The sequence below is a fragment of the Poecilia mexicana genome, unplaced genomic scaffold, assembly GCF_051168715.1.
Source record: "Poecilia mexicana isolate PSO_F unplaced genomic scaffold, ASM5116871v1 scaffold_17, whole genome shotgun sequence".
Classification (NCBI taxonomy): domain Eukaryota; kingdom Metazoa; phylum Chordata; class Actinopteri; order Cyprinodontiformes; family Poeciliidae; genus Poecilia; species Poecilia mexicana.
The window spans coordinates 19,276,350-19,304,052 of NW_028263386.1; the positions used below are offsets into that span (position 1 = coordinate 19,276,350).

General features: G+C 40.3%; 1 protein-coding gene across 1 annotated transcript; it reads right to left on the reverse strand.

Moving 5' to 3' along the window:
* Positions 1 to 135: 135 nt before the first annotated feature.
* On the reverse strand, positions 136 to 27,703 carry LOC106905601 (rap guanine nucleotide exchange factor 4-like). The gene is made up of 30 exons (XM_088014508.1): positions 27,127 to 27,703; positions 19,869 to 20,011; positions 18,096 to 18,184; positions 16,425 to 16,571; positions 11,796 to 11,868; positions 11,555 to 11,610; positions 10,690 to 10,796; positions 10,471 to 10,592; positions 9,699 to 9,882; positions 9,289 to 9,373; positions 8,874 to 8,934; positions 7,975 to 8,051; positions 7,284 to 7,430; positions 6,974 to 7,068; positions 6,322 to 6,407; positions 5,474 to 5,552; positions 4,856 to 5,006; positions 4,667 to 4,755; positions 4,559 to 4,586; positions 4,384 to 4,459; positions 3,770 to 3,916; positions 3,573 to 3,670; positions 3,363 to 3,488; positions 3,074 to 3,252; positions 2,893 to 2,983; positions 2,715 to 2,765; positions 2,006 to 2,093; positions 1,745 to 1,809; positions 1,580 to 1,634; positions 136 to 1,264 (listed from the first exon to the last, which is right to left on the reverse strand). The coding sequence occupies exons 1-30, from the start codon at positions 27,192 to 27,194 to the stop codon at positions 1,137 to 1,139; spliced, it is 2,991 nt and encodes a 996-aa protein (XP_087870634.1). The 5' UTR covers positions 27,195 to 27,703; the 3' UTR covers positions 136 to 1,136.

Sequence of the window (27,703 nt, forward strand, 5' to 3'; positions counted from 1 at the left end):
GATAAAAGCGATAAACCTGCTCACCAGATTCTACAAGCCAGACTTTTCTATAAACTCAATCATTTGTTAGCTTACATGAGCTAGATCCTGTTCACATGGGAAGAAATTGCAGTATTATCAAGTCGTCAACACTGATAAATTTGCAATATTTTTTTATTTTATTTACAAGGCAGACTACACATACAATACACCTTACAGGCAGCTTTTTTGGGGAAAAAAAGCTACTGAATTTCTCAACACATCATCACAGCAAAAGATCGTGAGATCAAACGAAAAGATGAACGGCACGCACTCCGAATGTACACGTACAAAAATAAAAACCACACAGACTGAACACAACTGGTAGATAAGACTGGGGGTTCCCTTTAAAAGCTCAACTAAATAAAATCACAACAGATCTATAGAGATCCAATCAGGTAATTTGCATTTTCCAAGAGATACTACTTCTCATCTCTTTGACATAAAATGTAATACTTTAGCGTCCGTTTTAAACACCTTCAGGGCTCAGATCAAACTAATACTCTTGTTAAATCATTTTCAATGTAACACCTATAATCCTATGGATTTTAAATACTTCGATTAGAATAATTTAGATTATTAGGCAAATATGTACTCTCAGATTTCTGTATATAATAGGATATTTAAAAAAAAGTCTAAAACACTAACGTTGGTAAGTGGGGAAGTTGGTTCGACAGGCAGGTTGAGTCTTTCGTTGTAAACTCTGCTTCCTCTGGGTTTAACACAACAATACAGGACACTCTGATAGAAATCCACTGTATAGAACACAAAGCCTATGAAGTTCAACCATGCAGGATATTTGATTCACGTTCTATACACCACAGATCTATCTAGCGGCTCTGTAGAAACAGTACTAACTGGTACGATATGAACAATCGGTCAAGGATTTAAGACAGAGCAACGAGAGAGCAGCTGACCCGGTTTCCCTTCAGTCCAGCAGCGGGAGGCGGCGTTTTAACGGCACAGTACGAGTCCTTGAGCCCGTCACAGTTCTAGGAATCACTGCCGTGATTTGCTACTACAAGTCCACTTGTTGGGCTGCGTCAAACCGGTGACGCGTTTGTGTACTTTATGCTAACGTCACGGAGCGAAGGCGTCGGCGGTGGAGGGTTTGCGGCTCATGTCCGCCGAGGCTCCAGCCTGTAGGAGAGCTGCGTCAGCGCCCTCTGGTTGTCGATCACGCAGAGTTTCCTGACGTAGCCCCGCACCTCCGCCTGGTTCTTGTTTGGCTGGCAAATGTCGGGATCTGACGGAGCACAGGGAAACATTTGGTACCGGATCCTTCCCTCCCACGTTTTTCCACGTTTGTCACGTTGCAACCACAAACTTTAGTGTATTTACAGGGATCACAGAGGTTATGCAGCATGCATTACCACTATTTATTCTGATGCTCTAACAAAGCAATTTGCATCCAGAAGTAGCAAAATATATTATGCTATGCACCCCCACTAGCGTCCCTACGTGCCAAAAACTGGAATTTGGTTGTTGCAATGTGACAATATGTGGAAAAAAAGGGAGCAAAATAGCAATAGCACTGCTGCTGAATAATGTACAAACTTACTGAACGGTTGGCTTCGACAGTGTCTCACTTGTCGAATTGTGTTTGCTATAATACGCTGATGAAACGATACCAGCGTGTTAGATTGTTATGTCTGAACGGGAGGAACTTTGATGCAATCGGAAAAAAATATTCATCTGACTTTTTTTTAAGATCAAAGGAACTCACCATTTTCTCAAAATTGACCATATTGTCAATACAAGTCTTGTTGCCCTCGTGTGTAAAAGTCATATCTGTAAAGAAGGCGGCAAAGATCATCTGTTAGCAACAAAAAGAGCAACGTGTTGCATATTTGGAGCACATAAAGGGAGAACTGGAGCTCTTTGAAGACAATTTGTGTCTTGAAGTTTTCCTCGTTTAAAATGCAAAAATGTGGGTATTTTATTTTTAAAAATATATCACAGACAACACAGTGGCTCTGAGTCGCACCTTTGAGAAGCAGCGGCATGAAGGGGATGATTGGTGGCTCCAGCTTGGTGACAGTGAGTCTGTAAGATCGGTGGTTTCTCGACGGGTCCTGTCGTAAAACAGATACATGAGGTTAATTTCTAAAAAATATAAAGGTCAAATCTCTAATTTAAATTTTCTAAATAAAATAAAAAGTATGTCCAGTGTTTAATTTCTTCCTTTGTTTTTGTACCAGCCTCAATTATTGACAACCCATGGTAAAGACGTGGGAAATATTTTATTTTTTTTTATTCAAATAGCATAACCTCAAATCAAAAAAATTTTTTTAATAAAAATTGAGAATATTTATTTAAGGAATAATTGTGTTTAACAAAATCATAAGTAGTACAATTAAAGGTGCACCAGGCATTCCTGGCATCTTTTCCAATCAAACAAAAATGACAAACATTAAAAATGCAAATATAATGTTAAATCTAACACTTCCATTGCTCGTCAATGATTGGTCAAATCAAGTATTTTCAGTCCTGATTTAAACAGTTTCTGCACATTTCAACACATCTTTCCACTGTATATTTCAGTGCAAAACAGTTTTTTTTAGGTTGCTATAAAGAAAAACAAGGCTAAGCAAGAAAATATGATCTTTGTTACTCTGATCTTACTGAATAAATCTCAAACATGTATAAAACATTGGATTAAATTTTTAAAAATGGCATTTCAACGCAAAGCTCACCATCATGTTCTCAAACTCGGCATAAAACTTCTTAAACTTGGTTGGGAGTTTCTGTCAGAGACAAAACAAAAAACAAAAACAGAATGTATATGACAGGAGATTTTTTCTACAGTTCTTATGTAGATTAGGTTTACAGTAGATTAACTTGTGGATTAGTTGGTTTTGCTGAAAGCTTTACCTCCCATGTCTGGCTCAGCCTGCTGACAGCAGGGTTGCTCATCCCCATAATGATGGCAAAGAATGAATTGAGGTTCTTAAATTCTCGACAGCTGCAGACGACAAAGGGAACACGTGCAGTAAAAGCCTGAGTTTCTTGTTGATATCAGCCAATATCTTTTACATTCACTAAATGTACTCACTGTGCAGCTATCTTGATGAATTTCTTAAGAAGCTGCACTCTCTTGCTGAGCTGAGTGCAGAGGCAGACCTCGGTGACCACCCACAGCTGAACCTGGTTGAATCTCCTCAGGAACAAGTCCAGATTAGCCGTGGTTCTTCTGAAGCTGTGGCGTCCAAACGTGTGGTAGAGCAGCTCATGCTGAGGGAAAGCACAGGGGGAAAAAAAAAACAAACAAACTCACAGTCATAAAACCTGTTTAATGTCTTCGTTATCTCACAGAGAAACTTGAGATTTTCAGCACACGACACCTCATGTACGCAGCTGAACAGCTCCCAGTCGAACATGGTCATCTGATAGGCCAGGTCCTTGGAGCTCATCAACTCGAAGGTTGACATGGAGCCGGCAGACGGGCCTTCCTGGTCCGGGAGAGGAGCCTGACGCAAACAGGAGCAACACGTTTGCGTCTTTATAAATTTGCGGGCCGAGACGAGAGACCGGCGGCCACGTCAGTCGCTCACCAGACCGCTGAGCTGCTCTCGAGGACAGGCGAACAGGCGACCGTTTATGCTCAACGTAGAAAACACCGACACGTCATTAGGTTTCAACAACTGCTTCTCTGTCACAGACAAAGGGAGGGGGAGGGGGGAAAATCGTATTATATCAACGCTGCTGTATTAAAATCAATTTCTAGAAGCTCCGCGTTCTTTTTTCTCACCACCGGCAGAGCTGAGGTGGACCAGCAGCAGCTCCTCAGTGGTGCCGAGTTTGTCCGACACGGCGCTGATGACGTCCTTCCCGGTCGCTGCCACTGGGATCCTGATGGTGGTGTAGGTGTGGTCGCTGCAGTAGACCTTCAAGAGGACTTCACGCAGGTAGAAAGACGATTGGAGAACCGAGGTAAGAGTTAGCCAGCTTCTAAACGGCGACGTCAGATTTAGCTTTTATCTCAAATCCTCTAAGATATTTTATTCAGCTATCACGCTGGCCAACGTTTACTGCAACGGTCAACAAGCCTTGGAATAAATTCCTGCATTACTGATGGGTTTTGTAGCACTTTTTAGGTTCAACTCAGCCTGTAAGATACGAGTTATTTCAATGGTTTTTTTAGACATCTTTACCTGAAATGGCCTGAAATGTATTTTTAAAAATTCCAAAGACAATTCTGCTTATGTCTTCTTATCACGGCCTCACACTTAGGTGTGAAAAAAACAAACAGTCTTATCACTCAATATTTATTTAATTTGAATTATGATGCATTTTTCTAGCCAGTAAATTTCATAACAATCTACTAAGTAGCTGTCGGTGTCAAATGATTACAGGGCGACTTACTGTCATCTTGATTCCTAATTGGCTGTTTCTTCTGCAGCCGCTCCTCCCCGTTGCTGAACTGTCGAATCAGGGTCTTCTGTTGAATCACATGACATTACCCAGGTTACTGCGATGCATTTGGCGTAAGCCTAGCACAAACGGTGGACAGTAATACTCATCGGTGCTCTTTGCAAACCTTTTTAGTTGATTTGACTTCCTCTGAGCTGCAAAGAAAACCACCACATATAACTTCAGGCTTACAGAAATCACACTCAGTGATTTAAATCGAGAATCCGATGCGTACTGTAGCTTCACCACTTTCTCCAGGTCAGGCACCAAGTCTTTGAGACCTCTCAGTGTCCGAGATTCATTGGACACGCTTCCGTACAGCTCCTTCAGGGAACAACAAGTCAGAGAGCGCAGAGCTCCAGAGGCAGCCAAGTTTTTTTTAATGGCTTCATTAAAAAATAAAATAAAATCATGCTATATTAACCTCCAGGAAAGAGATTGCAGCAGGCTCCTCCTGTAGCAGGTAGGTGTGTGTGTTCGCCCAGCGCAGGGTCAGAATGAGGGCCCTCCTTTTGTTGTTGAGCGTGTACTCCAGCCTCTCCTGCTCAGAGCCAGGCGGAGAGACCACGTGGTAGGTACACCCAGGGTTTAAGGAGAAGAACAAGTAAGAAGTAACACAGGTCCGATGCCGTACTGAACTTAAAGATTTTATTTTATCAAAGATGTTGATTTTTATATCTGATTTTTATTTTATTTTTTTTAGGTTGAATTGATACAGAATCAATCTGGATTCAAGATATTTCTCTTGCAGTCAAAGCCTTCACTTATGAGTTATTGCATGCATTAATTAAAGATATGTCAAGAGAATATGTTGTAGGTATTCCAAAAAGAAAAAAAAAACAAAAACAAAAAAACGTGGATTTCATACAATTCAGAAAAAAAAACTAAGCCTCTGGTTGCCTGTGTGTTAATGATGAGAGCTAATAAGACATCGGTACAAAAGTTAATACAACGCAAACTGTTTTGCATGCATTACATTCATAGGACGTAACACTAACCCTAAAACATGAAACGTTTGAAGATAAAAAGATAAAAAGGATATTGTGCCATTAGTAGAGGGCATAACTGGCTGTTTGACATGAAGACACAGTGCATGAGAACAAAATCATCCACTGCTGGGTCTAAAAGGTAAGAGAAACAACAGAACAGAGTCAGGGGATGGATAAGAAGAGCATAGTGAAGCACAACACGCACACACGCACGCACGCACGCACACACACACAAAAGTTTCAAAAGGTAATGGTGATGAAGCTCACTGTACAGATCCTTCCTACTAGATAGACGACGTACAAAGGCCCAAAAGCTCCATAATCCATTAAACAGGTCATTCAGTACATCAAGAAATCATTCAGTCAACAGTGAATGTTTATTATTAAATATTTAAATTAGAAATTAACTAAAATGTGCAGTCACCGAGGTTTCTGTGCTGCAGCTCTTTCAGCAGCACTGAAAAACTGCTGTTAGCATCTGATTGGTTAATCTCCACAGCAACTACTTTAGACCAATCATCTTCATCGTAGCATTTTAACGATATTTCACTAGAAAAACAACTAATTTTGAACACAAGAGCATAAACAGAGACGCACTGTTGCTGTTCTCAGTGTTTTTGATGCTTAGACAATTATTTGTTTTTAGCTTTGGGTTTTGTTGGTTTCATTTTTTTTTCCCTTCTTATTTGATATTTATACATATTATTCTAGCCTCCTCCCTAAGCCGTTTCTGCCCGCTTGCAGTTACTGATTGCTGTAAACTTTTTATTTCTAATTGCACTTTGAAACGTATCACAGCTGGGTCATCTGTTTAATTTTCACTTCTTTTTAGAGTATATTTTCAATCAATGAAAAGTTGACAACCCCCCTGTATTTCGTATTTGTTTGTCTGTGCCGTTACCTGGCTCGTTGTGATGAATGTCCAGTCTCATAGTCTCCAGGAAGTGCTCAAGAATCTTCTCTGGCGTTCCTGATATCACAGTGTATCTGCAAGAAATTAGAAATAAAATTTAAAAAATTGACACAACATGACACTATCATGTCGTCTATTTTGGGGAATTTTTTTTAGGAACATAAACCACAAGTTAAATAATCAATCGGAAAGTAATACATGATATTTATGATTAAACTCAAAATCGAATCAAATCTTATTTGTGCAGCACATTTCAGCAACAAGGCAGTTCAAAGTCAACAACTGAAACATTACATTTCTGCATTAAATATGCATTTGTTTACATTTTGATTAGAAGACTTGTTAAGTGTTCTGCATGCTCCAAAAATGGGGGTAATGTACAAATAAAACAGACATAACAGGTCTGTGAGTTTTCATCTTCTCAATTTGGACAATTTGACTCTAATTCTTAACTGCAGTGTATTTATGGCTTCAAACAGACTTATGTAAGTAAATGTTTACTCCATGCTGAAAATCATTTTAAACACATGATGATCCACTGTGGGAGGCAGACGCCGGGATCGGGGTGATCTGATCTAATCCTCTAAAAATAATTAAGACCATCATGGCCATTATTTTAGGATCCACACGTATCACTTACTTGATGCTTCCCAACGTGGACGCCCTGTGGCTTTTTTCTAAAACCAGCACAGCCTGTTCATGCTCTTTCAAACGCACCGTGTTGGCTTCCACATCCTACGAAATATATTTAGAGCAGCGTCAGTGTAAATACAGGCTCTGCGGTGCAGTACAGCCGACCCGACACAGGAGGGAGACAAAGTCTAAGCAACAACGTTTATTGTATCTAATAAATAAAAAAACAAACAAAAAAAAAACTTTTAAAATAGGGAACTAAATGTTTTGAGGCGTCTGTAAAAAAAAAAAGAAGAAAAGAATAATAAGGGTCCAACCCTGAGTATCCTGTTGAAGTCCTCCTTATCCACACGGAGAAAGTGGCAGTTGTCCTCTCTCAGGACGATGGAGGCGGCGCGAGGTGAATCTGTAACCAGGGCTAGCTTGCCAAAGTCATCCCCCTCATGGAGTGTGCACACCACTCCCTAAAACATCCATAAAACGAACACAGAGAGAAGGTCGCAGTCAGACACAAAAGAACTTCGACACGAAGGCGGCCGGAGAGTCATCCGGAGCCCAGAAGAGACACCAGACAGGAGCGCAAGCAGGGGCAGCGATGAATCACCAGAGTCTGCCTGTTCGTTTGCAAAGAGCCAATTATTAATGGAAATGTGCGATCGCAGCGTGCATCCATTTGTTTGCACACAAGTTGCGCGGTGGGATTTTTTTTATTTATTTTTTTTGTCTCTGCGTGCCATCCATCAGGCCGGTTAGTCACTGGGATGAGTCAAGCCGGGTCGTGGATGTTTTTGCCAAACTGCGTTGCCGGCGTTTCCCCGTCTCCAGAGGGCACAAATGCTCTTGTGCGTTCAGGCCAGATGCGATAACTTCTGCGGTCTCGTCCGTTACAGACAGATAAAGTGCTTTCGGATGAAGTGGAAAACCATTAAAAGGCTCATGTGTGAAATTCCAAACAATGAAAACACACCAGCTGATGTGCAGCTAGCGGACGAATGCATCCAGACGCACCTTGCCGTAGATGACCACGTTTACAGAGCCCTTCTGGATGATGTACCAAGAGGTGCCCTCCTCTCCTTGGTTGAACACTGGAAAATAAAAACACACACACATATCAGTCGCATATAATCATCTTTACTCTTTTTTTACATTTTATTTTGTTAAATCTCAAACTGGTAAGTTTTATTGTAATTTTAGGTGATAGACTAAAAGACTCTAGCAGCTGAATTGTTCATGCTAAAGAAAAGCAACCCCACAGCATGATGCTGCCATATCCCCATCTTTGTGGGGATGGCGTTTGTATCATTAGTGCTTTGTGACACAAACTGTGTTTGCATGTTGGGCCAAAAAGTAAATTTTGAGTGGTCTGACCAGACCTCCTTTCTCCCACATGTTCGCTGTGTCCAAAGCTTGGCATGTTGTTTTATTAAACAAAAATAAATAAAAACAAAACTCTGATTTAAAACCTTCCTCAACTTTCCTCCTGAACTATTTGGTGTGTTCCCCGTTATTTATGATTGAACTACAAACAGCTGGCACATATTTTTGAAGAAAATTGGTTGCATCAGATTTTATTCAGTGGTCTCAGTATAAAATTTATAGAAATTTAAACCGAATTTTCTGATTTTTATTTTGAATTTTTTTTTGAAAGATTACGTCTCCTTTCAATTCCAACTTACAGGTATGAACAACTTTTATCTCTTACATAAATCTGTCCACCAAATCCACTGATTACACACCACCTGTCTTTACAGGGACAATAAAATTAATAAAGTCAAACTTTTAACACCAACTTAATTACATTATTGGTACAGGATTCACTAAAACTACAGAAGAAATGGAACGAATTTAAGTAAAAGTCAATTTTCAGCAACAGTTTTTACAATACAGGCCAGTAACATAAAACTTACACACAGTTCCAGCTTTTGCATGCGATTCAAAAATCACAACACTTGCCAGTTCCCTCTTCACCTGCAAGCAAAAAAAATAAATACAGAAACAAAACAAAAACCGTAAATCTATACAACCTCTGCTTATATGAAGAAAACCATCAATGTTTTCTTCACAATGGCCGCACATGCAGACCTCTAATCTTAACAGAAGACTAGATGATATTAATATCAACGGTGGCGTTTTTGATCTGATTACGAACCAAAGTTTTCAGTTTGATTCATCAAACCATGTAACACAAAACAAAACCTTCATGAGCCGACTTGAATTTCCACACTTTGCTACAAGGATCGAGAAATCTGTGTCAAGCTGTTCTGAGGAGAACTCGTTATTTGATGCCACTAAGGAAAACCAACAGTGAAGCAGCAGACTCACAGTGTTGGAGAGGTGAGATAAGGCCTTGATGTGAAGCAGCTCATCGTAGATGATCTCCAGGTCATCCGCTGTCCTCTGCCCTGGCCTACACACATACGCACGCACGCACGCACGCACGCACGCACGCACGCACGCACGCACGCACGCACGCACGCACGCACGCACGCACGCACGCACGCACGCACGCACACACACACACACACACACACACACACACACACACACACACACACACAGAGAGGCTTCGTCAGAATAAACCCACCAGTACCACTCTGGGAATGCTGATGTGTTCCCATCTGTACAATTAATGTCACACGTAATCTTTAGAAATTCCTAAAAACTTGAATCGCTCCACCAGACTCTCTCGACCACGTTTACAGTGCAGTAAATGATGCACAATGGTTTCTTACGGCTTCCTTAAGATCATGCGCAGCAGAGCGTCCGGGCCGATCTGAGCCAGAAACAGGATGGTCTCTGGCAGCTCTTCCTCACTCTCCCTCTTCTCTTCCTCACTGGGCAGCGGCATGTCCTCCTCCTCGTCATCAAGGAATCGATAGAACAGGTACTTGTCGTGGAAGCCCAGTTCCTGGTCCACTGAGCAGCACAGAAAATGTGCAGTTTAATACACAGCGTATAGTGTCAGTTTTTAAATCTCTGGATATAATAATCCAGAGACTATTACATCACAATAATAAACAAATCAGTTAATCATACAATAAATTAAAACAAACTCAATAATTTCCATTGGCATGATTTATCATTTATTGTCCAGTTTTCAGTTTGGTGATTTGGTCTCAAATAGCCCCCTTTTTTTTCCAGGACAGTTTTGTTTATAAAGACTTCAAAATTCATTTTATTTGTTGTTTTGTTCATTTATTTTGGATATTTAAAATGTTTCCCAGTTCCAGTGTTAAATACTCATTAGAATTTAAAGTTTACTGATCTTGCAGAACTTCGACATTGGAAAAGCACTGAGAGTGATAAAGAAGTCGTTGCGATCGCTTAGATATTTCCTGATTTTCAACTTTTCCTTGGTTGATTTTTGTAGAAGAAAAAAAACTTCTATTTTTCTTGTAAAATATGTTAAGTTATAGAAAATGTATAGAACAAAAACATGCTTTTTCACATGTTAAAGTCCATCAGACATGCATGCTGAAACACAATGAAGCGAGTTTAAGTTACCATGATTAAGCACTCCTTCTTCTAGCAGCGCCTGCCACATCCCCACAGCATGGGAGCGAGTCAGCACACAGGCGCTCTGCATCACCAACCAGTCCACCAGCTCCGTCCCGACGCAGCATTGTCTGCAACACACGTGTGTGAACGCATGCTTCAAACACCGGAGAGAGACGATCCGAACTAAAGCATTCGGAACGAAACGGGTTCATCTGCAGAACGCACCTGTATGTTTTGAGGTGATATTTTCTGTCGCGAATCATGTGCGGCGCCCTGGACAGGATGGCGTTGCGTAGGACCTTCGCTGCTCTCTGCAGCTTCTCGGAGGGAACCTGCAGAACCCACAGAAGGACTCTGGAAATGCTGTTGTGTTCAAGAAGCGGAGGAGGAGCCCACATTTCCAATTTTAATCTAAGACGGAGAGCTAAATAGTTTGTTTTCATCAATCTGATGAGATTAGGGCTTGCCATTTGAACGCTTGCCCGTTAGATTTTCATGAGCGATGTGGTGTAACCATAAAACCAGAGACGTATTTTAAAAAACCGAACCCGTTTCTTAAACAGAGAGGAATATAAGAGAGCTGTGCATACACATGCACACGCACAAAGAGTTGCTACTGGAAACAACAAAGGAAGGCATGTTAATTGGGCAGATGGGATCTTTCTTCGATGTGCATCCATTAGCTAGCATTAGCATATCTACAGAACATCAAAACTATGAGTCATCAGTGTGACAATCTATTTTACTATTCTGGTTCATTCAACGACACATAAAAGTTTGCATAAAAAAAACAACAACAACTGGATTGCAGAATATAGGAGGCAAGTTTGCTCAGATATATGGAGAACCGTTAAGCTCAAATATTAATGGACGCTTTAATAAAAGTGTTCATGTTAATGATCTGCCTGATAACATGGAGAGAGAGAGAGAGAGATCTATAACAGCAAAAAAAAATATGTGCTTCTCAGTTTTTTGTCACACCAATACTGCAGCAAACAAAGAGCTGAAGGCAAAACAAGTGTAGTTTTCTTTGTTTTTCAGTTATTACAAAACCTTTAAGGTCAAACAGGGAACTACTGGAAACATTTACCTTGTTATGAGCCTTGTTTCCAGAGTCTGAGTTCATGTTGTCTTTGTCTGTCAGTCCTGAGGAGAAAAACTATCTTTAGAACGGTTGATTTAAGAAAAGCCAAGCAAAGCCCATCCTGTGTCTGTGCCACTAATGTGTTTCAACGCGATTTAGATAAGCAACTCAGCCCTCATGCTGCTTTTGGACAGATATGGACTTGTTGACTCTGCACATGCTTCTTCCAGTTCCTTTCCGTACGTACTGTCGTTGTTGGATCCACTCTCCATGGCTCCATAAGGTGGGGCCAACAACCCAGCCAGGCTCTGACGATACTTCTGTTAGGAAAACAAATCAGACCAAAGACCATTTAAAATGCCAGTCTGACGAAGCACTAATTGGATTCTTTCAATTGTGCACTTAAACTGTTTTTGTTTTGTTTTTTTATGGGATGATATGAAAAGATAACAACTTGATATAGTTTTAAAACCTTTGTGGTTTTGTTTCTTTTCTCCTTTGTACCAGGTTTTGGTGTACCTTTGGGCTCATTGTTCTGTTGGAAGACCCAAAAGGGTTAGAGGTTCAACCATGACACTTTGCGTGATGCAACACAAGCTACCACTGCCGATGAATCTGAAGAATGATGCTGCCACCACCGTGCTTGACAGCCTCACCTTCCATTCTCCAAACAAACTTCTTGCAGCGGTGGTGATTTCTGGTTGGTTCTTAGAGATCCGAACCAATCTCAAAGGTAACGGTTTGGGTCAGATGAACTGCATGATGATCCTCAAGACATATCAATACTATCCATACTATGCTTAACGCCCATGTATGTGCCAGGAAAATAAAACGTCATCTTAAAAACTTATGACCAAACCATTAGAGTACAAATGCTTTCTAAATAATTAAGTATATTTTTAAATACTGCATGGGATTTAACAATGTATTCAAAATGTATTTCAGCTATTAAACCTGTTAGCTCAGCCTTTCCTGAACTAACAACATTTTTTTTTTACTTAAGTAGCCAGTATAATTAGTACAGTTTTCATCAGTCAAATAAGTAGAGATGCACTGGATTGCTAATTTTGATGTTTAAGGATTCTGATTTTCAATTTCATGTGCTACGGACATATGAAAAATGAGGAGTGTGACAAAAAATATATTTCTATTTAGGAGCAAAGTAGTGGCAGGTTTGAGTTTGGATGCATTCAATGAACTGTTGGTGTATTTAACGAAGGCTTTTAAAGAGGTTAACCTACTGATTGTCGTTCAGAGCTGATCGAGGGAAAATTGAAGCAATCTGGCCAACTGATTGCCGCATCTCCAGAAATTAGCAAAGCGGGAACGAAAAAGGACAACTGGAGTTCCTGTTAGAGTAGGAAACTGTGCTTGTGTGTGTGTGTTATTTAAAAGGCACGCAGACCTGTTTTACTACGCTACTAAAACAAGACTAGAGCTTGTGGCTTCAAATATTATGGGACTCATTAAACATCAAATCCCATTAAAGCCATGTCTCTCCTGACGGCCTACAATGTTACTTGAACACATAACCTCAAGAGCCTTTCAAAACAAAGTCTTTTGTACAACCAAGATCATTTATATGCAGAACATCTAACATTATATAATACACACACACTCTCGCGCGCGCACACATACAGAGCAGCTGCACTTAAAGCACAGTTCAGCTACTCGGAGAGCACAGATGCTGTTCTTACATCTGTTAACATTAAATTATGATTGATTTTCTTTGCCGGTTTGTTTTTTCTTTTTTTTTTTTCTTTTCTTTTTTTTGGAGCAGAGGCTTGAATGTAAGAATGCTTTACTGGGAGGTCATTATCTGGCAACCCAGGATTTGTGGGGATGGCCACAAACACACATACTGACAGAGATGGAAACAGAGAGCATCTGTTTGACCTGAGGACACAAACCCTTCGCTGTCCACAAATTAAAAAAAATAAAAATAAAAAAATACATGCGGCTACATCACAGAAAAGAACAGAGCAATACACTACATCCCAACGATAAAAACAAACAGTGTAAACATAGAGATAGTATTAGTTTTTGTTGTTTTGTTTTTTTAATCAAGTATGAAGCAAAGACAGACTTGCCTAAAAGTGTTATAGCCAAAGAGTCAGACTCACCTGGAGTAACACTCGACAAACTAAAGCCGAAGGGACTGAAACCCCGGCGAGCTGCCCTCTGCTCCTTTACAATTCACACACACACACACCACCGGATAGCATCCTGCCCAAAACAAGCTGCTCTCCTCCTTTCTTTCCACTTCCCTCTTCCTCTCTTCCCCTTGCACACAGTTGCCACAGTCTCCGTCTCTGTCTCTCGCCTGCCCTCCCTCGCTGCAATCAAGCCAAGAGCCAGAGCACTTTTCTCTCGCAGGTTACCAGGGTGATGTGAGCCTGTATTACAGAGCTACTCCAGTGGAGGAGTAGGTGGCGAGAAAGCAGCTCAGCAGAGACAGGAGTAGTAAAGGGTGAGGCTGGAGCAGAAGGAGGAAGAGGAGGAGGAAGAAGGCAGGCGAACCAGAACAAGAAGGCTTGTAAAGTAGTTCAATGAAGGCAAAGGGAAGTGGGCATAGGAGTAAAACGAGACAAAAGTAGGAAGAACAGCAGGGGGAAAAGGAGACCAGGGAATCATCAGGAGCAGATCCTAGATGCATCTTTACTTGCATTTGTAAAAAGAAAAAAAAAAATATATATATATATATATATATATATATATATATATATATATATATATATATATATATATTCCTGATAGGATTGCGAAGCGGCACTTCCTCTTCTTTCATCCTTCCATCAAACGCACGGCTGCATTCATCTTGCAGCTTTCTAGTGCTCAAAGTGCACGTGCGCACAAATTAGCCCACGAACGAAACTCAAAGCGCCTCGTACGACGAGCCGGATAAGACTGAGAGGAAAACGACCTCAGGCGACGTGTTCTGCTTTGTGCCCACTGTCCTAAAATAGACGGCTGATAGGGACCCAGAGTGCACTTAGTGAGCAAGCAAACACACCACGAGCCCAAAAAGACGACGCGCGCGCTTTAATTACCAATTATTGTCTTATCTTACTCTAACGTGTCCCTGCGGCATTGAATGGAGATGCCACGTTTCGGTGAATCTAATTTTTATTCATGCAGTTATACCACTCGGAAGATTTTTATTTTTTAATGATAGAGATAAATGTGTTTTCAGTGGCAATAGTTCTATAAAAAAAAAATCCATGCTGGTCTTTCGGGAATTAATTTAGACAGAAAAAAATAAGAAATTTTCTCTTGTGCATCTGTTATTGTATACTTAGGTAAGGTAATATCGTTTTTTAAGGGGAAGTAGTAGCATTACAAACAACTACACATTTCAGATGCAATAATATAACCAGCAAAAAGATTATTTCCATGCAAACATCCCTCTAGATCGAGCAGATCTACAAACGAAGCCAGCCAAACGTATCCATACCCCTCAAATGTTTGATCTTTTTTTCATAATATAAAACACAGACTTCTGTGACTTTTATTAGTAATATATTCTGTTATTTCACACACCCTCAAACTATAATCTATAACAATCTAGTGAAAAGAAAATAATAAGTTGTCTTGCGATGTTTGGAAAAAACACAATTAAGAACCTAAAAAGTGTTGCGTGAATATAATTAAAATTAAAACAATCATGAGGATATTATGTTCGAATGTGAGAGAGTCAAAGCTTTGGGTTTTATTTTCTAGCAGAGAAAAGTAATTAACAGTGCTTGTTGTGGGTGATATTAAAGAGGCTGGTCACCTTAACCAACCTTTCACGAGTCGTTCTGAGAGAGAAACCTGTTCGTTTCATTACACTTTGAGGAGCTCGAGCGTTTCATGCACTACACAGCAGATTTAACGTGAGCAACGTTAAACAAAAACTGAAAAGTTAAATGTACAAACATAAAAAAAAATAATATATGCAAGACAAAAGTCCTTAGAAAATTTGGATTCGTCAGGACTTGGCAGACAGCGGGTCGAAGTACCGGGTGACGACTGTGAAGCCAAAGTGAAGTGATCCGCTTCGCTGCCAGGACCTCCCTTGAGTGGGACTTTGTGAATGGAGTCAGTAACCTCAACAAGAGAAAGACCCTCACAAAAGCAGCTACTACAAAGCCAACTCTACAAGTGCAATCCGGCATAAAGACCATTCTGTTTAAGTTAAATTTTGTTTGTGCCAGCAATCTCAAACAAATCAACAGAGAGAGAGAGACAGGCTAATTAGTCAGACTACCACGACACACATTGCCTTCCTATGTAGGATCTCTGCACATTGTCTAATTATGGTCATCAGCTACATGCTCTCTTTTTATAAAGGAAAAACCGAGCCTTTACAGTACAATACTCTGTTGTCTCGCAGTGCTAACCTGTCTAACATATTTTAACAAACACAATTGGATTTATTACTGGAGGAAATCAAGCAATCTATTTCCAAATATCTCAGCATGTTGTTGTTTAGTCTCTTCTTTTTTTGATCATCTTACTGTAACAGTGCAGTATTTAAGTCTATGTTATTCATAGCACTCACATGTAGCAAATAATGGAAAATGTAAATTACACATAAACTGACACCGGCTACGATAAAGAAGCAACACAGGCACGTGCGGTACATGCCCGCCTTTGTCTCCCTCCGTTCTTAAAATAGCCCATTGTTGTGTTGCCTGAGGAGTTCATCTATTAGGAGCAACAACAGAGGCCACAATGGTGGACGGCCCTCTTGTGGTCAAGGGGGGAGTTGCAACAGAAAGCTGTTTTGGAAAAAAGTACAAAATCCAAAAAAACATCAAAACTCAACCTGCTTAGATCATCATTTATAGATTGGGTCATTTAATTTTATTATCTGTTGACTGCTCCATCTCACCTCCCACAAGGTTTTGAATTCCCTCTGCTCGATCCGGAGAAGCTCGCTGGTCTCTCTGCTGACAATGGTAGCGTGGCGAGGCGTGTTGTCCAGGATGGACTCCCCGAAGGCCGTCCCGATCCCCAGGGTGCAGATTGTGACTGCATCCTGAACACACAGACAGACGTGATTAACATGCAACGAGCAGTGTGTGTTTAAATTAGGTTTCTTTATAAACTTTACAAGAACAATACAGCAGTTAATACAAAAGGAAGGTGATACATATTTCCTCACATTACAACCGCAAAACCTTAGAGTAGCTCACTGGCATTTTATGTGACACCAACACAAAGCAGCTTTTTGAAGAAGTTGTTTTAAACTTTTTTTTTTTTTTAATGTTCAGTAGGAAAATGAGTTCAATCCCTCATTTTTCTCTGCCACTCCTATTTAAAATCTGGTGCGACTAACTGTCTTCAGAAATGTGTTATGTTATAAAGCAACCCTCCCTTCTTTAGGCTTTCTGTCAATCCAAAATGGGAACTGTATCATCAAACAGGCAGAGAAAGAGGGTGTTATTCAGAGAGGCAACCAACATGGCAACTCAGTGGGAGTTGCTGAGATCTACCGCTCAGGTGGAAACGCTTGTTGACAGACAGTTATCAGTTGTGCACTCCTCAAATTCGGCCTTTATGGAAGTGCTGCCACTGATACGAAAAAGTCCAATGAAGTCCAGTTTGCTATAAGCCCTCCAGCGGATAGAAATTTTTTTTATTTTAATTTAATCTTCTGTTTCCATGGAAATATTTTCTCTGTCAAACTAAAGTCGACAGAGACATAATAAAAGACTTGAAGATGTGACTTCAGTAAAAAGTGTTTTCCTCAGAACAGGCACACCGCACTTTTGAGACTTTTGTTTGTAAAATCTTTTGAAAACCATTTACTTACCTCTCACTTGATTTTTTTTTTTTTTTTTTTTTAAGAATTTCAAATAAAATTCAAAAATCTTACAATGTGACGACAAGGTCATGTCATAACTTTTTCAATGTAACACACAGCAGTGACAAACAGCACATAGCTGAGGTCTGGGTGAAGCATACACACACACACTTACTCGTATGTCATTTTTTCCACTTGTTTAGACAACATTTTTCAATGAACTAAATGAACCTTCTCAGTCGTCCAAACTAAACTGACATTTCAAATATAGCTACAGAAACTAGGCCACCAATAGCTCTTCAGCGCTCCGAGCGTGAATAGGACGATTCGCACCACAGGAGCTTCTTATCTCCGTCTTTCAATTGGAACAAATCCTCTGTCCCACATGCCACTCTTCTCCTCTGCATGTACACCAGAACCCCATTTCCACAGTTTTTAAAAGCAAAGTGGATATCCAGTCCATCAGAAAGCTCGATTCTCTGGGGATTTGTTTTCTGTGCTGTGGCAGTTTTGCTTTCTCAATATTTCCACGGGGGACAGGGCAGTGTACCAGAACAATGTCGGCATTGAGGGGAGTCAGAAAACGACCGGCTCTCTGAGACTGCGGGGACACGTTTACAGCTGAATGGACACTGAGAGAATAAGACGGAATAGGTTATATCAATACCAAATGACAAAATTATAAATTGGGGGCTTAAACGACGGACGCACAGCACAAACTACATGAACCGCTTCAGTTGATAGGCCTGGTCTTACCTGATGATTAGCCGTTTCCGACACTTTGACGTCCAGGGAGCCAGACAGAACAGCATACCAGCTAGTGCCTATGTCTCCTTGTCGAAACACTGCAGACAGCAATAGAGAGACATCCAATAAATTAGAATATGCATTCAGGTGAGTGAAAGTACCTTCTTTAGAAATAACAACCTTTAATTTAAACAGGTGGCATGCTTTTAATAAAAACCACATTTCTGTGTTAAATATGTTTTTTAATAGTCTGATGTAATATACAAAATGTAAATGTCATGTTTTCATGAAGTGTAACACAAACAAAGGCACTGACACATCCATCTATGTGTAATTATTCTATGCAATATGTTTCACCTAGTGATAAAGTTCCTAAAATAAATGTGATTTTCAGTAATATCCCAATTTATTTAATGGCTCTGCATGTGTAAGGCAGCCAGTTTAAAATAAAACACATCGTCAGCACATTTACTTCATTCAAGCATTCATTCATAAGATGATAATGTTTTCAGGCCTTTAATTAAAAAAATACATATATTCTTCAACACAAAGAAATATGTTGAATATCACTTTTAAGAGTAGGGTATTGGACAAAATAAGCAAAGTTTTTTTACATAAAAAAAAATCTGGGGCAGTATTTACAGGGATGCTGGTTGTTGGGTGTTTTTTTCAGTTTTTTTCTTCTTCATTGTTTGAATTGTTTTTAGATATAATGTGAAAACCCTAATAAATATATTAAACACAAAAAAAATTGGTAAATGATTAAATAAATAGACCTAAAATTTGAATTATCATGGAAGTGTAGAGCAATTTCCAGGTTTATTTAGTTGAAGCTGGAACATTGTGGCTTCATCCAGCCATGAAAGTAGGAGTCTTTTCCCAGTGAGACCCCCAGCACATAAAAATAAAAGACATAAAAAAAATAAAACCGTTCTCATAGTTGCTCGAAGCTGACCAGACTGCAAAAAGCCATCATAGCTGCTGATCAGCTTAATGCTGGCAGAAAGCAGAAAAAAAAAATTAAAATATCCAGCCATGCAAATGAATGTCAATCTTTCCACAACTGTGCATCTGCAGCAGTGGTGTAACGACAGGGACAATAGCAGATTGCCTCCAGCCGGGTCGGCCACATATGACGGCTGCTCATCGAGATCAGCTAAACTGTCCGCCAGCGTTAGCAATCACAGTTTTAACTGCGACTTTTCATTTCTCTGTTTTCGCCATAGCTTGTTTTGACACTACAAATTTGTTCATCAACGAAACTTAGCTTAATTGGCTAAACCATCACTTTTTTTTTTACACAGAGTTTTAAAGATTTTATTTGTATTGTTTTTGCTATCGGGTGCGTATATTTAGAATATTTCCTTAAAGCATTTTTAGTTGTTTTATCTTCCTCCTGTAAGATTTTGTACACAATTGTGTTCTGATGCCAATTTATTTGCAAAAAGGCTTTAGAAACTGTACAAAGTTTATAGAAAGCAAGTTATCTTTTGCAGATGTCCATTTCGACTTCCCAATAATGGTCCCTTTTTGATAACTAATTATCAATAACTGTTTTTTTTTGTTTTGTTTTTTTTGCACTGCTTTGCAAGGAAAATATTGGTTAGACATGCAGGTTTGTGTTTTGATAAAATAAAGAATATTTACTCTGTATTTTACTCTACACACAGCACATCATCATCCAAAAGAGTTGCAGGACCGGGGGAAGACAATGCAGCACAATTACTCTAATTTTGGAAAAAGCCCACATTATTGCATGCTAGTTGGTGTTAGCGTACGTACATGTAATGCCTTTCTCCAGGCATTCATAAAAGGCGCAGGTACAGATCTGGAGCAGGAGTGGAGGCGGAAACCTCTGGAATGTCTTGACTCCTCTCAGCCTCGTCAGTATGATGTCCACATCCTCGCCTGAACGCTCGGAGGGCCTGCACAAAGAGGATCAACATTGAAAGTTATGTACTTGAATAAGGTACAACCATATCCAAACCTTTCTTCTTACTGTGTATGTTCGTTGCCTAATGCAATCAGCAGTCATTGACCTCTAGAGAGAATCATGCTCAGATTCATCACTATAATAAATTACTGTAATTATGAGATTTTTTGATACATTTTAGCCATTTTCTGATAGTGGACAGAAAATGCAACATAAAAATCAAGAAATTGGTGCAAAAATGTTTGTTATTTGTACGTACGACCAATTTACTTTGGTTTAAGGTCCCTTAACAGACCTTAAACCAAAGGTCACTCACATTAATCTGTTTTGCATTACAATATAACTTCTAAGCCATTCCAAAACCAGTTCTGATTTTTGGAATCATAATCCTGTTCAGACACCCAGTTGGGCATTAATTCCACCCACTTAGCACGATGCACCGGAAACAGACCCACAGCACAATGACGTCACTACCGTGCTTGACAGTCGGTACTGTGTTCTTAAATTTGAAAGCCTTAGCTTGACAACACCAAACATTGTTCTTGTCACTGCGGCCAAATGGCAGATTTTTTTTTTTTTTTAACCTTCTCTCCCAAAGGCATGTGGTATTCCCATGTGGACAATTGTGGAGATCAGTCTTACTTGAAGCTGTCGGTTTCGGAGCAGGGACTCCTTTCTTAGTTAATGACATATTAAACTCACTTTACAGAGGCGCTTCAGCATCTTCCATTGTAGGAGGAGCTCTGGGTTGCTCTTGAATATACTTCTTAAATCAGAAGGTGAGCGTATGCGTCAGACGGTTGAACTTTAGGCACAATTAGATCTTCTAACCTAACGACATAAAGATCTCAAACACACATCAGAGCTGGTTATGAAATGGATGAAGCAGGGAAACAAGAAGCTGTCAGAACTGCTCTAAACTCAAATGTATTGAACATCGATAAGGCGTGGTTTCTCTGCAACTTGCTAAGAGACATTTAGCCAAATATTAGCTATGCATTTGAGTCTGTATGTGTAAATTTGACTCTGCATTACATATGCATGAAATTCAAACTGGTGCACTTATTTCTTGTACATAAAATTCAATAAAGTGTTTGCTTGTACAGTCATTTATCCCTGGAAAAGAATGGTTGAAATGCATCAATACCATACATGACTACTGTGTATGGTAACAAGGAGCAAAAATATATAAGTGGCAGTGGGGGAGGAGGGGCTCATAAAAGTCCACTTCCTGGATGATACTAGTCTATCTGAGCCTTGCAGCATGCAGTAATTAGCTATAGCTGTATGAAAGTGACCAGCAGTCTTGACCTAAATAATTAAATGAGCCAGTAGTGCTATGTCTTGAGACAGGCCTTTTGTTACATTATCCTAGCAATTTTGTGAGCTTGTGTGTGTGTGTGTGTGTGTGTGTGTGTGTGTGTGCGTGTGTGTGTGTGTGTGTGTGCAAGCACGCTGCTTCATTGTTCTGCCTACGCTCTTAGCATTAGCAGTAGAGGGCTGCATGCGCCATTTCTTTCCGCACAGGCACCCCCCACTGGGTGTTGATGTAAGTCCTTGTGCTATTTTCTAATAGACTTCTAATCTCACTGAGCACACCCACAATTCCTGCTTGTGAAATCTACGAGGGTGAGCAGCGAACACACAGAAGTACGATCTGACGGATAAAACCTTCTGCTCAGTGGCGCACTGGAGAAAAACTACGGCGCCAAAACGTCTCGCAGGAAAACGTGCTGCAGTTAGAAAGCGCTCATTCACTTATTTTTTTCTTTGCAAGTGACTCATCCTTGTGTGTGTGTGTGTGTGTGTGTGTGTGTGTGTGCATCTGCGTGTACGTGAATTCCTCATACAGAAGAGCTAATGCACTAAAAGAGCTCCTTCATTCACTGATGAGAGAATGCCTTTCCCCTCTTCATCCCTAACATCTTCCCTCAACCCCCCGGCACTTTTTGTCTTTGTCTTCCTCCTGATATGCAATTTTCTTCAGTCAGCATCTATTTTTTTCTGCCTGTCTATACCGTTGTGTTTTGTTGTCACAGCATGGCTTGCAAGACAAAATTGTATAAATGCTTCTGTGATTATATCAGAAATCGCTTCTTTCCATTACTGACAAAGATTTGTTGTCACCACCACTCGCATAACAGCTGTATTTTTTCGTACACGACACTAGTATTGGCTTGGATCCTTTTTGGGCCGCAGAGCTGATTTAATAAATTTACCAAAGTAACCAAAACCTCCCTCGAAAATTATGGTTCATACTCATCTGCCCTTTATCACAGGTGACACTGTGATGAAGCAGTGGACATGGTCAGCAACAATACATTTGGTAGTTTTGTCAGTAAAAAATATATTCGATGCCATTAAAATGCCGCCACCCACCTCAACCACCAGTAAAAGTCAGAATGAATGTGTGCTTTTATTTTATTTACTCCAAATTCTGACCCTGCCATGTGAATGTTTCAGCTGAACTTGGGATTCGATTCAAGACGTTACTTGGTCCAACACTTGGACGGGGCTGTTTTTTCCCAATCTGTTACCCAGTGGTCGTCTGCTGCTGTAGCCAATCTGCAACCACTGATCACAAGGCATTAATGTTTACCCAGATGTCCACCATTTACTTGATGCTTTCTCGCTGCCAGACCATTCTCTATAAGTCTGATATGAATGTAAAAAATAAATAAATAAAAAAATCCCAGCACATCAGCTGTTTCAAAAACACTAATTTATCTATTACCAACAAAAACGCTGAGTTCAAAGTAACTTCAATTTGCTCTCCGTCTCATTCTGAACTTCAATTTGAACGTCAGCCCATTGCTGTACAGATGGATTCAACATCATTTCGGTTTTCCTGCAAGTTACTGCACCTCATTTAAAGAAACTGAACATTAAGGTTTGCAACTTCTTAAGAGTTTGATGCAATGAAAGCTCAAAATAAGCAGACAATGGCTTTGGTAAGTTTCAGTATCAAAGCAAACAAATATATGACGTGGCATCTAATCAGTTATGATGTCAAAATCAGCAGACTGAAGCAATGACGCATTATACTAACTAACAAAACTAATTTGCTTGCCTATTATAGCCGTTTATTGTGCCAGACACCCAGAAGTTGCATTGCCTCCTATGCAGACAATGCTTTCTCCTATATGAGTGTGTGGAGGCTGTGGATGTCTGAAGATGAAGATGTCTGAATCCATCTAGAGACTCACTATTTGCGTAAACAAGCACTAGACCAGGTGTGCCTAATAATGTGGCAGCTTCATTCATTTTTTTTTCCCCCCCATAATTGACAGAAAAGCCTCCTCCTACTTAAATGAATCTCTTCCACGTTCTCTCTGCTTCTACTCTCTGACTCATCATCAGTCGTACTGGCCCACACAGCTCAGACAGAGCATCATAGCCCAGTCTAGTCTGGGTTAATGATTTCGACAGGTGGACTCCCACGCGGTACAGCAGGAAGAGACAGAAAGGTTAACTATGTAGGACTGTGGCGCTCTACATGTCTACAGCAAAACTGTTAATTCTGTCTGCAACAATCCTTTAGCTCCTCACTCATTCTTTGTCCTTTTATGTGCCCCGAGCTTCCTGCCTGCAAGCTTGCCAGGAGAAATGTGTGTACCTCATAGTTTGACAAGAATGTGACCTGAGAGGTGTTCACCTTGCTTCACTCCACCCCCCTCCCTCCATCTCTCCTTCCTCTCTTTTGCAGGATATCTCTTTTCTCAGCCTTCCCAGCCTGATGCTAATGTCAGCAGAGATCTCAGCTTTCAGCCACAAATTATGCTGCACACACACACACACACGCACGCGTGCACACACACATCCATATACAAAGCAACCTCTAAAGAGAAGACTCAGAGACATCTTTCAATGTTCTGCAGACTATTTTGGGGAAATCGAACTGGGTGAAAAAAAATAGTTACCAGATAAACAAATTGTGGTTTCACTACGTCAGGTCCAAAAAAATGCATTTCCTGTGCTCTCTGGTTTTACATTAGTGCAACAGAGATTTTTCACTTGCGTGGATAAAGCTGCTTCAACATCCGTCTACAACACGTACAGCCTGGGAACCTGTTAAACATCAGCTATTAACCAGCAAACGCACACCTCAACCATCTCAACTGCAGCTTCTGAATAAAGCTATGAATAAACTGAAGCTATGAAGAAAGCTTCTAGGCAATATAGTATTCGATTGTCATTGTAACATCAAGCCTTTCACTGTATGCCAGTATTATCACAAAAATAAAACAAATTTATTGCAGCTATAACAGGCAAGAGAAGCGGTAATAATTTCTACTCCATCCTATGTTCTATTGATTAATGCTAGGATTATAATACTAATGTCTGTAGCATTCAGTTGTTAGTTAAATGTTGAAACATGGACCTAAGCAATGGAAGAAATATTCTGCAAATTAGAAGTAAGATTTAATCGTTTGGGTAGGAAATTATAGGCCTTTGCTGTTCTGCTCCGCATAGATCGACATCCATACAATAAACTTTTTCTTAACAGTAGCGCTGCAATCAATCAAGTTTATTTATATGGAACATTTCAGCAGTTCAAAGTGCTTTACATCATAAAAACTACACACAGTCAACAATTGAGACAAACATTACATTTTGACGAGTGCCATCATCAAAATTATCAATACGTGTCGAATGTGTTGGTCAGTGTCCCGTTTCAGAAGCAACTCTAAACAGACCGAATCAAAATAGTTGTCACAATATTTGCATGTGCAACTTGCAATCATATGCATATGGGGCTGCTTGGATGCTTAATATTTGAATATTTATTGTGTTTCTATGTTTAAAGAGCCATAAAAATAATAAATTTAACCAGCTGGACAGACGTCTCAAACTACTGATGCCTAAATTTGATACAGATTTTATGAACAGTCTGTGGAAAAACTCAGAGAAAATTTCACAAACACCAAGATGATGGAAAATAAACAGAAGAGTTAGGAAAATGAGGTTTATTTGCCAGCTATATTGCTTGCGCAGTATTCAACAATTCACTATATTCATTGTTTTTCCAGCCATGACTGTCCATATTTTTGGCAAACAAAGGTATTTTCAAACAACTGAAATCGTTTTTCTTGGAAACAGGTTTAAAGCATAGCAGCTTTCAGCCAACTTACTGGCAGTGCACAGCAACAGAAAACACAGGTCACTTGAGCTTGTTCTCTTAAAATAAACAGCAAGACAGGATAACAGACGATGTCTACATCTTCCAATATTTTACATCTAGATAGCGTAAATAAGCTGATACCTATAAGAGACTATAATTAATGTTATAGTGTCTTTAGTGATTATATTTTGGTAAAGACTTTCAGTTTTGGTGCTTCAGTCAGACATCTTATCTAAATGTTCTTCTGAATTGGGCCATATACAATGTGTCTGGTGCAACAACAAACAAATAAAAGCAACTGTATCCAGCACACGCCTGACACAGTTGAATTCCCTTATCAGCATTGTCTGAACCAAACCAATGTTATTTAAAAACATTTATTATTTTTAAATAGTCTTAATCTTAGTCCTTCACTGGCAGTGAATCGGCCCAATAATCTGATTCAGGTGTGTTTGAGAAGGGATGCATGCGGCTAAATGTTGCAGCTCTCAAAGCTGGGCAACCTTGAGCTGGCATGTTTCCCTCTCGATAAACGTCTTCGGAAAATTGCATTAAACAGTTTTCTCTGTCTTGACATCGCCACCGTCCTTCCACTCTCCTCACTTCTTCACATCAACAGTTTCTGTAACTCGAAGCTCTCAAACCCACAGTCACATGTAAGAGCTGGACATTTACTGAATCAGAGGAGTGGAAGAGGAGTGCTGAGTGCGCCACAATAAAATCCTGTCCTGTCCACCGGTTCATTCATTAGTGACTCCCACCCAGCACTGCAGTCTCACTGCATTTGAAACTCCTTCAAAAGGCAGACACATCATCGGTTCTCACTGTTTTGTGATATGTAAACATACGACATATGGCCAAGAGTGTTGAGTAAACAATTATCCGACCTTACAGGGTTTAAAGAGTCATACCCTCTCCCCCTCACCCCTTCTACACCCCAAAACAATTTGGGCACTCTACCCCTTAGAAAAAAACAGAACGAGGACTTAAAATGGGGTGAAAGGGTTAAGCTGGCCTTATTGTCACTAATTGGCGATAAATTATTCCACAAACTAAAACAGTCTTTCATTACCCTCAAAAGAGTCAATGTTGGAAAAAAAAAGTAAATGTTGGTTCTTATTTCCACTAAATGCGATGAAATATAGCTCAGTGAAAGTACTCCCCAGGTCTCCTTCCAGGTGTGGATGAGAGGACAAGATGGTAGCTTCAGGTTGCCAATGGCAACGTGACAATGTGTCTGAGAGGTGTGCGCAGTATGCGTGGGTGTGTGTGCAGGTCGCACAGATCGGGGTTTGTCCATCAGAGACAGTGATTAGTGATAGTCATAGTATTTCCTTTAGACTTTTTTTTTTTTTTAACGCAGTAAGACTTTAGTTTCATGGACCCATAAAGAGGCTAGGATGTTAATTCCAGCTGAAGTTGGTCACAGTGCGAATTGGCTGATCAGCTAATCTGTTCAGTCAGAATAGGCAGCTTTTTGCATGCAGCAATGTGACAATGCCCAGTATAACAAATGACTGAACTCAAACGCTGTGATTATTCTCCTTTATATCCCGAGGCAATCAGCTCACTGCTCCATTATGATAATAACTATCGGTCTCAGCCGACAGATAACACCCATGTGGCGCTCATCCACCCCGTCTACCACAGTCCACACAGTGCAGCAACACCCCACTGAACCTTCAGGCCACCAACGCCTTTTTGACCGAACACAGACAAAACCGGGATTTTCTTTCACGTAGACTGTGCATTGTCACACACGCGCGCACACACATACACCACATCCTACTTTCATTGGAAACACGCAAAACGCTGAAAAACGAGGAACATCACGCTGTCACTGCGCTGTCACACTGTACACGCATCCGTCACCGGTCCCGATTAACCATGCAAAAGCAGATGAATGAATGAATGAGACAGGCGACGGCGTGGCCGTGGGTCGAATGTTGGTTTTTTTTCTTCTTTCCTTCTTTTAAATGACCCACCTTTTATCCAGACAACAGATCCACTCCGCCGATGGAGACGAATTCAGGGACGTCTGCACTGCGACCATCTTCCCCGGCTGCGTGTCGCTGTGATGCTGCCGGAGGAAGATTCCCGGTTATCGGTGGTCGTTAATGAACGTGAGCTCCGGCTGCGCCTCCCTCCCATACCCGCATCTCCGCCTCACACGACTACAGGCTGCTGACTTTGTGGAGTGCAGATGACTCGTACTGAAGCCAAACCCAGCGATCACAAATGGTGCGACAGAAAGGACAGAAATGAACCCCATGCATAAAAAAAAAAAAAATCTATTTAATAATTTCCTTGAAAACAGAATAGAACTATATGTCTGAGGAGTTACCTTTTAATTAAGATTAGACTCTTGTTCATATTTAGATACTTAACTCCCTTTGACTTTTTATTAATAATATTTTTAATGAGGCTGCAAGAGTAAAATTATCACCAGTTGCATTCAGGGGTGTGATGTAATCCGGAACATGATCAGTATTCTACCTGCAAACATACACAACTCGCTCATAATTGCAAAACAAAGTGACAAAGTATCCACCCTTTGCTGAT

What these genes read in the sequence shown, in the direction of transcription:
- LOC106905601 (XM_088014508.1), bottom strand. Translation starts at nt 27,194, where the DNA reads ATGGTCGCAGTGCAGACGTCCCTGAATTCGTCTCCATCGGCGGAGTGG. An exon ending in CATTCATCACAACGAGCCAG is followed by an intron (nt 5,553 to 6,321) that starts GTAACGGCACAG and finishes CTTACCTTTTAG; the next exon opens with ACCCAGCAGTGGATGATTTT. An exon ending in CCGAGTTTGAGAACATGATG is followed by an intron (nt 2,094 to 2,714) that starts GTGAGCTTTGCG and finishes GTTTTACGACAG; the next exon opens with GACCCGTCGAGAAACCACCG.